General features: G+C 33.9%; 2 protein-coding genes across 3 annotated transcripts; both read right to left on the bottom strand.

Annotated features, from left to right (window-relative positions):
* Positions 1 to 5391: 5391 nt before the first annotated feature.
* LOC122600895 lies at positions 5392 to 8277 on the bottom strand. 2 transcript variants are annotated; one of them, XM_043773673.1, is made up of 3 exons: positions 7975 to 8277; positions 6519 to 6735; positions 5392 to 6137 (listed from the first exon to the last, which is right to left on the bottom strand). In XM_043773673.1, exons 1-3 carry the CDS (start codon positions 8230 to 8232, stop codon positions 5668 to 5670), a joined length of 945 nt encoding a protein of 314 aa, XP_043629608.1. In that variant the 5' UTR covers positions 8233 to 8277; the 3' UTR covers positions 5392 to 5667. The 2 variants fall into 2 exon arrangements, with proteins under 2 accessions (XP_043629608.1, XP_043629609.1); XM_043773674.1 differs by having other exon boundaries at positions 5392 to 6095.
* Positions 8278 to 10204: 1927 nt separating this feature from the next.
* On the bottom strand, positions 10205 to 11451 carry LOC122599473. The gene is made up of 3 exons (XM_043771990.1): positions 11211 to 11451; positions 10916 to 11127; positions 10205 to 10696 (listed from the first exon to the last, which is right to left on the bottom strand). The coding sequence occupies exons 1-3, from the start codon at positions 11449 to 11451 to the stop codon at positions 10205 to 10207; spliced, it is 945 nt and encodes a 314-aa protein (XP_043627925.1).
* Positions 11452 to 13169: the final 1718 nt, after the last annotated feature.

Here is a 13169-nt window from a genome sequence, read left to right as displayed (position 1 = left end):
TTATAATAGAAAAAAATAAGGTAATCGGCTGATTGTATAGTCAACTACTGTGTTTATTATAAACTAGCAAAAGTATTGCGCGTTGCTGCGGATTAATGGTTTTAAAATTCATTGAAAAAATTGAAAGTGATAATACGTATGCGCATAGTTGTCGACTCGGTATTTTTGACTCGACTCAAAATCAAATTTTTCGACTCGTGAACCGATACGTGACTCGAATCGTAACAGTCATGATATTCGATAATATATAATTTTATAATTATACATAAGTTTTTATTATTCAAACATAGGATTGTATTGATATATTATGCTAAAAATAATAAACACTATTAACATAAATTCAAATTTAAAAGCATATAAAAAAGTTATTTTTTTTAAAATAAAAATAAAACTATCATTTTGTGACTCGTGACTCGAAGCATGGCTCGTACCGACTCGCAAAACAAAACGAGAGTCATGTTACGAGTTTGGAGCAAAACGAGACATCCACTTAGTCGGTTCGTTTTCACTTGATTTTGACTCGACTCGTGACTCGTACGAGTTTGACAACTATGCATATGCGTATAAAATTTCTCATGAAAATAAAGCCATTGACCTTCGTTTACATAGGCAATATTGTTAACCATTTGATCCAAAGTTTAGGTGTAGTCATGTAAAAAATTAAATCTTCTTTTATAGATTTTATACATCTAAAAAAAGTAAGTAACACCTAACGTCGTCTTTTACTGATTTTGGGTCCCAATACTACTACGGTATGTTGAAATGTATACATTTTTATCCATACCTAATTAGAGAGGCTGTTATCAAGTTCCATATATCTCGAATATGAATTGAGCTCACTATTCAAGCAGTCAAAGGGCAAATATCCAAATTTTGTTTTAATTTGGAAGTTAGAAGCAGTTTTCTTCCTTTTAACTTTATTTCTTAATCAATGAAAATATGAAACTGCATACTACTATTGTCACAGAAGTATGGAATATACTTTCCATGTCCATAAAACTAAAAATAAACATATAAAAGGAATAGAATTCGAGCAAGTGAGAGATATGCAAATGGAAAAAAAATAAACTTATTTCCAAAGAATAAAATAGGTAGTTAGGGAGTTGTACAACTAGAATTTGTCCCTTCACCCACTAAAATAGGTAGCGGTGGATGTTTGGTTTGCCTTGGTGGCGACCTTTGTTTCTAGTCCGTCCTCGTGGTACTCTAACTACTATTTTATTTGGTCGTCTTCATGGTACGACCCTTTTATTACTATTATTGCACGTGATTGACAGCATGTGCTTATTATGAATATCTTTTTGGGATATTCTTTATTAAACTTATTAGGACATAACCGGTCTTAGTGGTGGCTCAATAATAATCTCATCAAATTATGTCATGGTAGTCTTACCATTGACCGTGTGTTATTAATATTATTGGTGACCACATGGATTGGGTGTGATATATGATTAATCGATTGATATACCGGTCTTATTAATTTTTCTCTCATGATGATTTTGGCGAATGAGAACTTTATAATTACCATGGATTTTTAACGTCTTGAAATGACATTATGGTATTTGGAAAACTTGATAGTTTGAGATGAGAATTTTGTCGGTCATGTGGTTTGGGTTTATTGATATGTAATAATGTGTTTTCTAAGTTTTGAAATGGATATGGAACGAGATTTACTTGTTGAAAACCTACGCACTCACCAACTGCGTTTTCGTAGTTAACACTTTTTCTTCATGCTTTTCAGAAAAATAGCTTAAGCTTTGGGGAATTATATGCATCATGATTATTTGCATTGCACTTAGTAGTCAAAGATCAAACCTTGCGATGGGCAATGGAATCCGCTTTGATCATTGTAGTATATCATCTCATGTATTTGTTATTTGTTTCGTGGACTTAATATCCAAGTATGATGGACGCATTATACTTGGGGATTGGTTTACATACTTGTACATTGCGAAATTCTTTTTATCAAATAAAACTACGGTGAATGTTTATCTATTATCCTTTGTTGTGATACTCGACTTTCTGTAATCTTATTGTTCCGCTTTAGTTGGGTGTCACTAACATGTGTGAGTTTTATTGTAAAACAATTCACTAAGTGTTGTGTTTATGTATCACCAAATCTCGAGTCCAATATTATACTACATAAAGATATACTCTAGTTCAAGAATTTGACTCAAAAATCCCGTTTCCTCATGTTACATGGTGATCTAGACCGCAATTAATTTTAGTTTGGTAAACCTACAGTAATAAACCAAAAGTAGATATCTAAAACATAAGATTGATATTGCTCGAAAGGGCGGATCAAATATACCTTCGTGAATTCGTGACGAACTCGGCACAACTCTAAAACGACCTCAGGATGAACTAGGACCATTCACGTATTGTTATCCTTTCTAACGACACCTATGATATCATTGGTGTTCTTTTCTACGATAACTCGTGTTCAAACTCTCTATTCCCTCAGATGTATTATCCATGGGTGACTTACGGGTAATTGATTTAACGTGGATGTAACGTGGGGTGATTTATTTATAAATAAGTTTGGTCGATATGCATGCGAAATTCACAAACTTGAGTACGTTTCTTCGACCGCCTCTCACCAATCTCCTAAAGATGATTATCTTACGTGTATAGATTTAATCATATACACTTAACTGAAATATAATAATATAAATGGTCACAAAAAGTTATCTAAAGCCGAGTTACAAGAACTCACGGTTATTCTTAAAACCAATTTGGCCACATTTATCTCTTTGTATTAAAGTTAGGATGAGACTATCAACCGAATTATTAGAATTACGGCTGACTCTAATTATCACTAATATAATTTACACTTCATGTATATCTAAGTATTAGACTTTATTTACATACTAGTTAATCACCTCCGTTGATTACCCGGGCATGATTAGGAAAGCATAAAAAAAAATTATAATATTTGATTACTCTTATATCAATAACAACTTTTATGTATTTTTTTATAAGCATATTATCTTTTTTATTAGATAATCAAATAACCAAATACAATTCTGAATTCTCTTATGTTTATGTGGGACGTATGCACATCATCATGACATTATCTATACAATATACTAAACACTCGACCATCAAATACACTTTAACCTACTATCTATGCACAATGCAAACAACATTACACAAGCTCATAACCAATCAACAACCATCAAAACTTTCTGAATACAGGAGAATTAGATTGCTCCATTCCAGTCTCATTCCAAGACCAGATCTTAATACATATATCTTCATCAGTCTGAATTTCACATTATGTCCAATTTGTCTTCTCATTGCATCAACCAAGGAACCAGCAAAAAATAATCTATCATAGCCATCCAAGACCTTTCCTAGTGTAGTTCCCATCTGCTTTTTAAGTCAGAATACGCATTGCATTTTTTAAACTTCAAAATAACCAGTGTCATTTGAATGAGAGTCATTATCCTTCTAAAAACACAGAAAAAACCCTTTTTTTTTTTTTTTTCTCAAATCGCATTTATCCAATAACTCAAATTCCTGTCACAACAAAGGAACTATTATTAGAAGGCAAAATGTCCTGAAAACTCCTTCTGTCCAACTTATAACAAAAAAGTATTTAATAAACATGACTACTAAATGAATATTATTCTTATTATTAATCTAGATCTTCAACAAAGCGAAATAGGAGGTCATATGCATTATAACTATGCTTTAGGCGACTTTCAACCCGTTATCATTCTAGCTATTTGTTAGCTCAAGTCACCCGACCCATCTTGGATTTACATAGCTGAAATCGACCTATCCAAAAGTAGATCAGTTAACATTTGTATCCTTTAGTCATTAAAACGACATTCGCCACAAATTCAATAATACCGAATGTATGACATGATTGACTTGAAAGATACATGAGTATGATATATAACAAATATGTACCATTTTATCCAAGTTTGGAGGGTGGAAGCTGGCACTAGGTGGTTTCACAATTAGCACAACTTTATATTCAAGACCTTTTCAACCAGTCACTGACTTAGTTGCTTCCGGTAGTAATTTCAAAGAAGAATTTGCGGGTGTCAAAAACATATCAATTTCATCCGGAAAAGACCTATATGGGAGAAAAAAGGTAAACTTTGATACACTTTGACAAGTTAGTATACTTTAATCTAACAATGTTATAAAGCAGTGACATGAGAAAATCCTATATGAGCAAAACTATAGTACTTTTAGGGGCAACACCATAGACTTCTATTCATTGAATAATACAAGTACTTCAAATTCAAGATGTTCAAATCGGATTTTTGACCACGCTCGCTTAACCATTGCCTCAAATACTATGAAAAAAAAATACATTTTATAAGACATCGCTGAAAAGCACTCGTCATCTTAGACTAAGAGGAGTGGGAAGAAAGGGAGGGAGGGGCGACTTGCGCCATGTGTCATGTGGTGTAAGAAGAATTGCCCCTTAAAAAAGGTGGAAATTGGTGGATTTTGGAGAGTGAGACGACTTGTGCTATGTGGCATGTGAGGTAGGGGAGTGTTGCATATAAAAAAGGTAAAAATGGGTGGATTTAGGAAAAGTCGGCGAGGGGGGGTGGTGTTCAGGGCGACTTTGACTGACTTTGGAGCACAAAGGGGCGAGTTGTGGAGGTCGGGCAAAACACAAGTCGGGCAAAGGGGGTGGTGTGAGGGGCGACTTATGGTGACTTGGGGCGAGAGTCGGCCAAAGTTGGCACCACTCCTTTCAGTCTTATGACGCCTAAGTGATACATATTCTCCAAGGCTATATCTAAAATCATTTTGATATTGCTAAGTAAAATAGCATGATGCTTAACTGTTTAATATATGCTCAATAAGTAAAATACCTATTTCATTTGATAATATATATTTTTGATATAACGTAACAGAAAACAATCCTATTTAGATTTAAAAAACATTGGAAAATATAAACTAAAATAAGATAAACTTATCAATGACATTTCCACAAACACCTTGTGTGCTTCAAATTTTGTCCCACATTCACAATGAAAACACATACTTTAAGTGAAATTGGTGGATTTATGATATAAAAAATGTAACAGGTAAAAAATATTATCACAAATATGAAACTATTAATCAGAAATATGGATCAGTACTCACCAATAAAAGTTAAAGACAACTATATATATCATTTCTTCATTTAACCTTGTTAATCTCAATTAGAAAAAGCTGTAATATAATTATCATGGAGTAAAGCTGGATAGGGGTATTATCTATGAATCTATGAATTATACTCTTTTAGTAATAAAAATTGCTAAAAGGAACAATCCACAGCATGTGAACTTTACCAAAAAAGGAACATATTCAAAGTTTTATATCCATAAGAATAAACTTTATCATCTATGTATTGGAAAATAAGTATAAGTTATAACATAGTTCAAGCAACTCTTTAGACATCTCAATGAAATAAAATATATCAAAAAACAAAACTTCAGATCCACATAACAAAACACTGAGGATCAGATTATCATCAAATGATGGAAAAAAAAAACCATGAAAACCTATAAATAAACAAAGCAAAGGCACCAGATTTCTTCAGGTGCAGAGGAAAAAAAACTAGTATACCATCCCATCAGGACATCGGATGGCCAGAAAAAAAGCATCAATCTTGACGGGTTTCTCTTATTTAGCCGTAAATTTCTATACATCTCACGGTGTTCTTAGCCTCCACCTGTCAATCTTAACTCGGCCAGAGGGCTTCTTTAAATTGTTCCTTGTTTCCATTTCAAACTGGATTAAAGTTTTTAGCCGGTCCAGGTGTCCAGCACAGAGGTTGTGTTCAGAAACAAAGGAGTAACGAACCATTTCTAGTTCATAATGGATTTGTCTCTGATAGGGGGAGTGCCATTTGGATTGAAGATATGCAAGCGATCTCCATGGAGGAAGTGGCATGGAGTTCTGTTTAAGCGAAGATTTAGCAGCTTCCACCATTACTTGAAGAAACTGTTTCAGTTTTGGCAATGAACCCACATAGACAACAGGAAGCAACTTCAGTATCCTACTGTAGGAGGGAACGGCTCTAGCTATCTCAAAGTGACTCCTAAAGTCAATGTCAATGATTAAACGGTCAGAGTTTCCTGAAACGTTGTAGTTTATAATGTCAATGTATTCGTGATCTCCTGCATATTCATGCGATATTTATATCGTCAACAACACCATAAGAACAAACACTACAATGCTATTCATATTGAATAGAGCCGGCGAAATGGACAATGAATCAAAATGAGTTCAGGCCAATTTTATAACATTCATATGTATAACATGATTTAGAGTTTCAATATGTATCATGTTATAAGTTTCTTATGTGTATCAGAGTAGGAGACAACCACTTCAGCATAGTCAAACAAAAAACCGACCTAATTAACCCATTTGGAAACGTTGATTGCAAGTGTTGTTTTAAGACGTGCTGTTTGGGTGACGAAATGAGTGTAGGCTGATATTTTAATGTCTACTATTGAACTTAAAACGAACATATTAAAGATATTAGGCTTGAAGATTACCTCCAGGAACTTTTCCGGAGCCCTGCCACCTTGATATGCACACAGCAGCATCATAACCAGAAAGCCTCAGAAGTTTGACCAGAGAGAACCTTATGCAACTAGCTTTACAAGAACCACATCTGAGAAACTCAAGGTCCATCGAATTGATGGATAGGATGAGAGAATTGACCACCGACAGCATGTCCATCCCATGTTGATCCGGGGAAACTTTGTAGTGCTACATGAACGAAAAAAATTTTTTTGAATAAAGGCAGCGATCCAAATTTACAAAAAAAAAAAAGAAAGAAAAAAAAAAGGAAGGCAACAAAAATACAGATCACTTAAGGTTGTTTCCATTTCATAAGCATTGACTTTAAAAACTATGATGGTATGATATACTGGCCTTGATCAATATTATAATGCAAGTTGATCTAACTAAAGTTCATCACTCTATATAAAAATAGAAGTTTGAGCGATATCTGATACAGTTTGGATCACTGACCTGTCATAAAGGTCAAACTTATTTTGATGCCAATCCTAGCAGAAAAATACGCTGGTTCATGAGTCAACATACTCATGCATTCAACACTTAACATTCTAAAATCTGAAATTATTAACTAATCCTTCAATAAGCATTGCAGAATATCGACGACATAGATTTCGGTCCACAAGATTAACTTATAGAGTTCATATTACGTCAAAAAGGGGAAGAGTTACATTTTTCCAGGAAAGCAATGCTGCCTAGAAAGAGTAACTCTCAAACAAGTGCAATCAATAATTGCCAGAAAAAAATACTAAATGCTGGTGGTGTTAACTTATCAACCAAATTAAACCTATAATCACACAAGTCTCGTGGGTACATTTAATGGCAGAATATTCCTCAAGAAAACAAATTTAGTACTGTAACGATTTGGCATGATATCTTAAACCAACTTTGTTTAAATTTGCAGTTATTTATGATGCAGAGAATCCAAAAAGTAAACGATTAATCCACATCCATTGTTATTGCTAAGAATCTTTATTATATTTCATCCATTCTTAGCATTCAAGTTTACCTAATTAAAGAAAAAAAATGTATATACTTATTTCGAAATTTTGGTGGGTCCTTGATCCATGGGAATAACAATATTTTTTGAAATATGTTTATGCAACATTCTCATTTCAAAATTAGGCGAAAATATTTGTTGCAAATGTTATAATATAACATCATAAATTCTTCATTTTCCACCTAATATTACCTAAACTTATCTAAATCATCAAATTTCAACAACTCAACTTTTTTTCTATCAATCTATCCTAATAACAAAATAATTTTAATCATGGCATAATCTAGCTGATCATAAGGAAATAGTCATTTATGAGAGAGAGATATATGACAGAGAATATAGATGGTACCTAAAAAAGTGCATTATATATATACACTATACAATGAATAAAGAAATACTATGATAGTTCTTGAAGACAGATAGAAAGATACCGAAATCTTGTCGGCAAGGTGAGCAAGTTCACAAAACCCGGAATCGCTATCGCTGCTACACCGAGAATCACCACCGCAACTACTTCCATTTTCCAAGAAATCACTAACCATTGCTGCCAAATCATGTTCACTTTCATGACTAAATGCACCACCCAACATTTGTCCCCCGCCGCCACCACCACCGGAACCACCATCACCCACCATCAACCACGAGTCTCCGGTTGCAGCATACACTCTACAATCCATACCCACTACCATAAAATTCACTCAAATTTCAATAAAAATCTCACCTTTTTCCATAAAATACCCAATTACTCTTGTTTAATAAAATCAGGTACCCAGATAAAAAGTTTCAATCTTTATCCGAAAAATGAAAAGATCAAAACCAGAATTTGATGAAGGGAAAAAAAGAAAAAAAAAACACAACGGAATTCGCTGTAAACAAAATTATGTAATTCAAAATCTCTACAAATAAAAAAAATAATCTGGTTTTTTCCTATTTTCTTGTCAGTTTTTTATGTCAATGTCAAAGATACCAAAATTCCGCCATGTCTTGTTTCTTTCTTATGTTATTGCTTAGAATTATGAGTTATATTTTCAAAACTTAAAAAAAAAAAAGATGTAAAAGTGAGATGGGAATTGTGAAAAGAATCAATAAATGGGATCCAAATAAGAACTAAAATTGTGAGAGAAATTTGACAGAGGTTTGTACAATCAGCCCACAGAGGATGAAGAAGAAAGAATGAAAAGGGGGAAGGAAACTAACATAAAGATGATGAGTTTTGGGGTGGAATTGAAATGACTAAAGTGGGCTTTTGTTTAGTGGATGATGTTGGTGATGTACGTATATAGACGTGAATTTTGAGCATATTCCTTTTTGGGGTATTTTCGTCTTCTAAGACTTTTTTTTCTTTTAATGTTTATTTCAATCTACTAAGTTGTGCACATTATCAAAAATCTTTTCTATTTATCAAACCAAATAACCTACTTTTCTTAATCTATCAAAGAAAATAACTTACTTATACTACTATATAAAAATTGGAATAACATTTTGTTTTATAAAGTATGTGTAAGATTTCAACATTATACGGTGAGATTTTCCTAGTGTTATATTTCGATTAAATGTTTGGTAAAAATAAAATAGGCATGTTAACATAACCATTGGGTAATAGCCCAGTGACCACTAGCCGTCACTTTTCAGGGGAGGTCACGTCTTGATTCTTGCCAAAGGCAAACTTGAGATAATTAGAAGATTATTAAGTGGTTGAGAATCACCTGAAAACTAGTCTGGCTGAGGGATTAATGGATACTAATTGGTACATGGGATAAGGAGGTTTCCATCGATTTTTTATTTTTTATTTTTATGTTAACTTAACATGACATTGAATATAATTCTAAATTCCTTTTAAATAAACCCTAAGTGCTCGTTTGATTCACAGAATGTTTTTAGCAGGAATGAAATTTTTTAGTGGAATTGGAATTTGAAGAAATGGAATTTGACGGAATATTTTTGATTTTTTGAAGATTCAAGTAACGAATTAAATGTGATTCTTTCCCCCACCTTCAAGGAATAGAGATTCCATCAAATCAGGGATTGTTTACAATCCAATGGAATGATATTTTCTTCGTCTTTGAACAACCAAACACACTAAGGAATGAAATCTTATTCCAATTCCATCATATTCCATCGGAATCTGTGAACCAAACGTGACCTAAAAGTCCAGTCGAAGATAATGACTTTTTTTCCTCTAATATTTAGATAAGCATAGTTATTTTTTTGTTCTCTTATATTCGTGACGAAAAGGTTATTTACTTAGTAACGAGCTCATATAATAGCGAATGTATCTATTCATGGTTGTAAAGCTATGTAGTTAAATTTATAATAATCATTGTCTATATACATGGTTAGATTTATGATCTATTTGTTAAAGGAAAAAAAGGATATATTTAGGGGCAAGGGTGTAGTGCCAATCTTGTGACTAATTGGTAATTGGCAAGTTCCAGCCAATTGTAGAGCGACACGTGTCAAAGCCAAACTTTGCCAAAAACTTGCCAAAGTACATACTAGTGTCAATTTTTGCCAATTCTTGCTAATTTGCCAATTGCAAAAAATTTACAAAACAAACCTTAAACTTTTATTGAACTTAAAAAACACAATACAACTAATTAAAACATTACATTTATTTAAAACATAAAACACACAAAAACTTAAAAATAAAAAACAAGATCACTAAACATCGATATCTAGATCTCCCACGTGCTCCGTGATATCACGACGTAACATGTAATGTGTCTCTTCGTTACGTAAGTGATGGAGAAAATTAGGGTCGGTAACACGAAGATCGTTAGGAGGATCCATGATGTACACCGATGATATCGCGTTGCCGTCGTCCTTGAGTATCATGTTATGTAAAGTAACACACACATACATCGCGTTAGTGATCTTTTCTTTGTCCCTCATCCATGTCAGTCGATCGATGATAGCCCACTTGTTCTTCAAAAGCCTGAATGCTTGATCAACGTCTTTTCTCTCCGACTCTTGGAGTTTCTTCATTATCTTCTCCTTTCTCGAGACCGGGTATGCATACGCCTTTACAAAACAAGACCAAGGTGGGTAAATACCATCCCCTAGATCGTATCCTCTGTTGTAACGGTGACCGTTTACGGCAAACGCGTACTCAGGAGACTTCTTATTCACTTTGGGAATAAACAATGGTGATTGCTTCAAAACATTGATGTCATTGTTTGAGCCCGCAACACCGAAATATGCATGCCAAAATCATAAATCATAGGAAGCAACGGCCTCAAGTATGATAGTCGGGCGTTCATGATCATCCCGGTGGTATTGCCCACACAAACTAAGTGGACAATTTCTCCAAGTCCAGTGGGTATAGTCGAGGCTACCGATCATGCCAGGAAAATGATGCCGGGCTTCATGCACCTCATATAAACACGCAACATCGTGGCTAGTCGGAGAACACAAATACTCTTCACCATAAAGATACTTTATGGCGATGCAAAAGTTGTCTAGACAATCATGTGCGGTTCTAGTAGAGAACGCCAACCCTTCATCATAGTTGTCGGCGAGGTTGTCGTACGCTAGTTGTCGTAGCGTGCACGTGCACTTTTGAATTGCCGAGAACCCTCTAATATCTGCCGCATTTGTCGAAGACCAAAAAAATGGAAATGCTACAGTGATATCTTCCACGATTTTCAAAACAACTTCTTCGACATACGATATCTCGTACGAAATACATCGTCCTTAAACATCGGCTCATCCACAAAGTAAATGGACATCAATCTTTCATGAGCCGAGTGCTGATCTCTCCAAATATATCGTCGTGTGTGTGCAGAAGAAAATGCATTGTCTTCTTCTAAGGCTGCAATAGCAACAGAAGCCAAAAACTCGTAGCCGCCAGAAGACGACAATGACGAGAATTCGCGGATTATATACACGGGAAGTTCATCGTCAGACATTTTGCCTTATGAAGTTTGATAGTTTGGTGTTTGATTGTATGTGATAGTATAGTTGTCTGTTGTTTGAGATGTGATAAATATGTGTATGTATATATAGGAGTTGGAAAAAGAACAAAAATAAAAAATCACAGACGCTCCTAACGTTCACTTTCACAAAAGACAAAAAAAACGGTCATTTTCATACGCTCCCAACGTTCATATGCATCGGCCAAAACTACCCGATCTTGCTTGCCAAAACTTGTCGATTGTGCTTGCCAATTCACGTGCTATAGTTTTGCCAATGTGCCGATTTTGCCAATGGTTTTTGCCGGTGGTTTTAGCCGACTACATCCTTGCCCCTTACATATAAAAAATGGCAAAAGAAATATATGAAAAAGAAAAAGGGGCGAAGAGGGGTAAAAGAGACAATATGTCACGCAGCTGACGGAAATTAAACGGTAGGCCATCGCCTAGCGGAGATGACGTGAGTATTAAGTAACATGGTCACCGCGTTTTTACACAAGAAATTCATTTATATATTTATTTACATAGTAGACATGCGGGTTATATCATATTAATTAATAATAACTGGTGAATTTTGAGGGCCCCGCGTTGCGAGGCCTTAATCATCTTATTGAAATGGTTACATTATTTAAGTGTTTTTGCGTTGAACTTTCAACGGCTTAATAAAAATCAATTTGTCATAAATAGGTTTGTTTCAAAGTGTTCAAGAAACTAACAAGTAACCCGAAATAGAAAACCCGAATGAATGTAATGTGACAAAATCTTCGATATATTAGTTGACAATTCAAGTGAGATGCAGTTTGACAAAATCTGATAGTGATACGGGATGTGGTCACAAAAAGGTTCAATGATGTAAAAGTAGTGTGAAAATAAACAAAAAGTAACTCGTGTTAAAAAATTCGCACGAGATGCAATGTGGTAAAACCCAAATGGTGGTATGTTAGAAAATTCGCATAGGATGCAATGTGGTAAAACCGAACGGAATAGATGTGATAAAATCCAAATAATGATGTGGGCTGTAATGTAAGCGAATAGTAACTCACCACGTAGTCTGTTACTATTCACATACATTTATTTTAATAATGTATATAATACAATATAATAATTATAAAGGTAACTGTACCTTGTTATGGTATACAAATAAAACTTGTGTATAAATAAAAGAGTTAGTAAGGGATAATAGAGATAAAAAAAAAATAGTAATACAATTTAGCAAAACACATATACTTCATAGTTCATACTCAAAGATTTTAGCATCATTTTGTACGCAAAAATCATCCAAGTATCATTGGGTATACATGTGTTTTCTCGAAGAATAAATTTATGTAACTTGTTCTCTCACAGTTGCTTTGCTTTAAGTGCCAAGTTCATAAATTCATTTTCAAAGTTTAAAATCTAAAGAAATCTGATAAGATTGGAGAAAGAGAAAATAATGTAAAACATGAGATGTAATTATAATTTAAACAAAAAGTTGTAATGTTAAAGTATTGCATCTCAGCATCTGTGACGACTAAAACAGTAAATTATATGTGTGCATATATACAGATTTACTAGTCGATGTTTATTAAATAGCTAACGACTTACAAGTTTGGCATCCAGATAAAGCAATGAAAATGAATAAATTTGTATGATTTTTGACATATTTTTAACTTTTACTAATAACCGGGTAACAAAAGAGGACACATAATGTCTCACGGTTTTATTGTACATGATCA

The sequence above is a fragment of the Erigeron canadensis genome, chromosome 5 (assembly GCF_010389155.1).
Source record: "Erigeron canadensis isolate Cc75 chromosome 5, C_canadensis_v1, whole genome shotgun sequence".
In the NCBI taxonomy this organism is placed as follows: domain Eukaryota; kingdom Viridiplantae; phylum Streptophyta; class Magnoliopsida; order Asterales; family Asteraceae; genus Erigeron; species Erigeron canadensis.
This window is presented reverse-complemented; position numbering and strand designations above follow the sequence as displayed.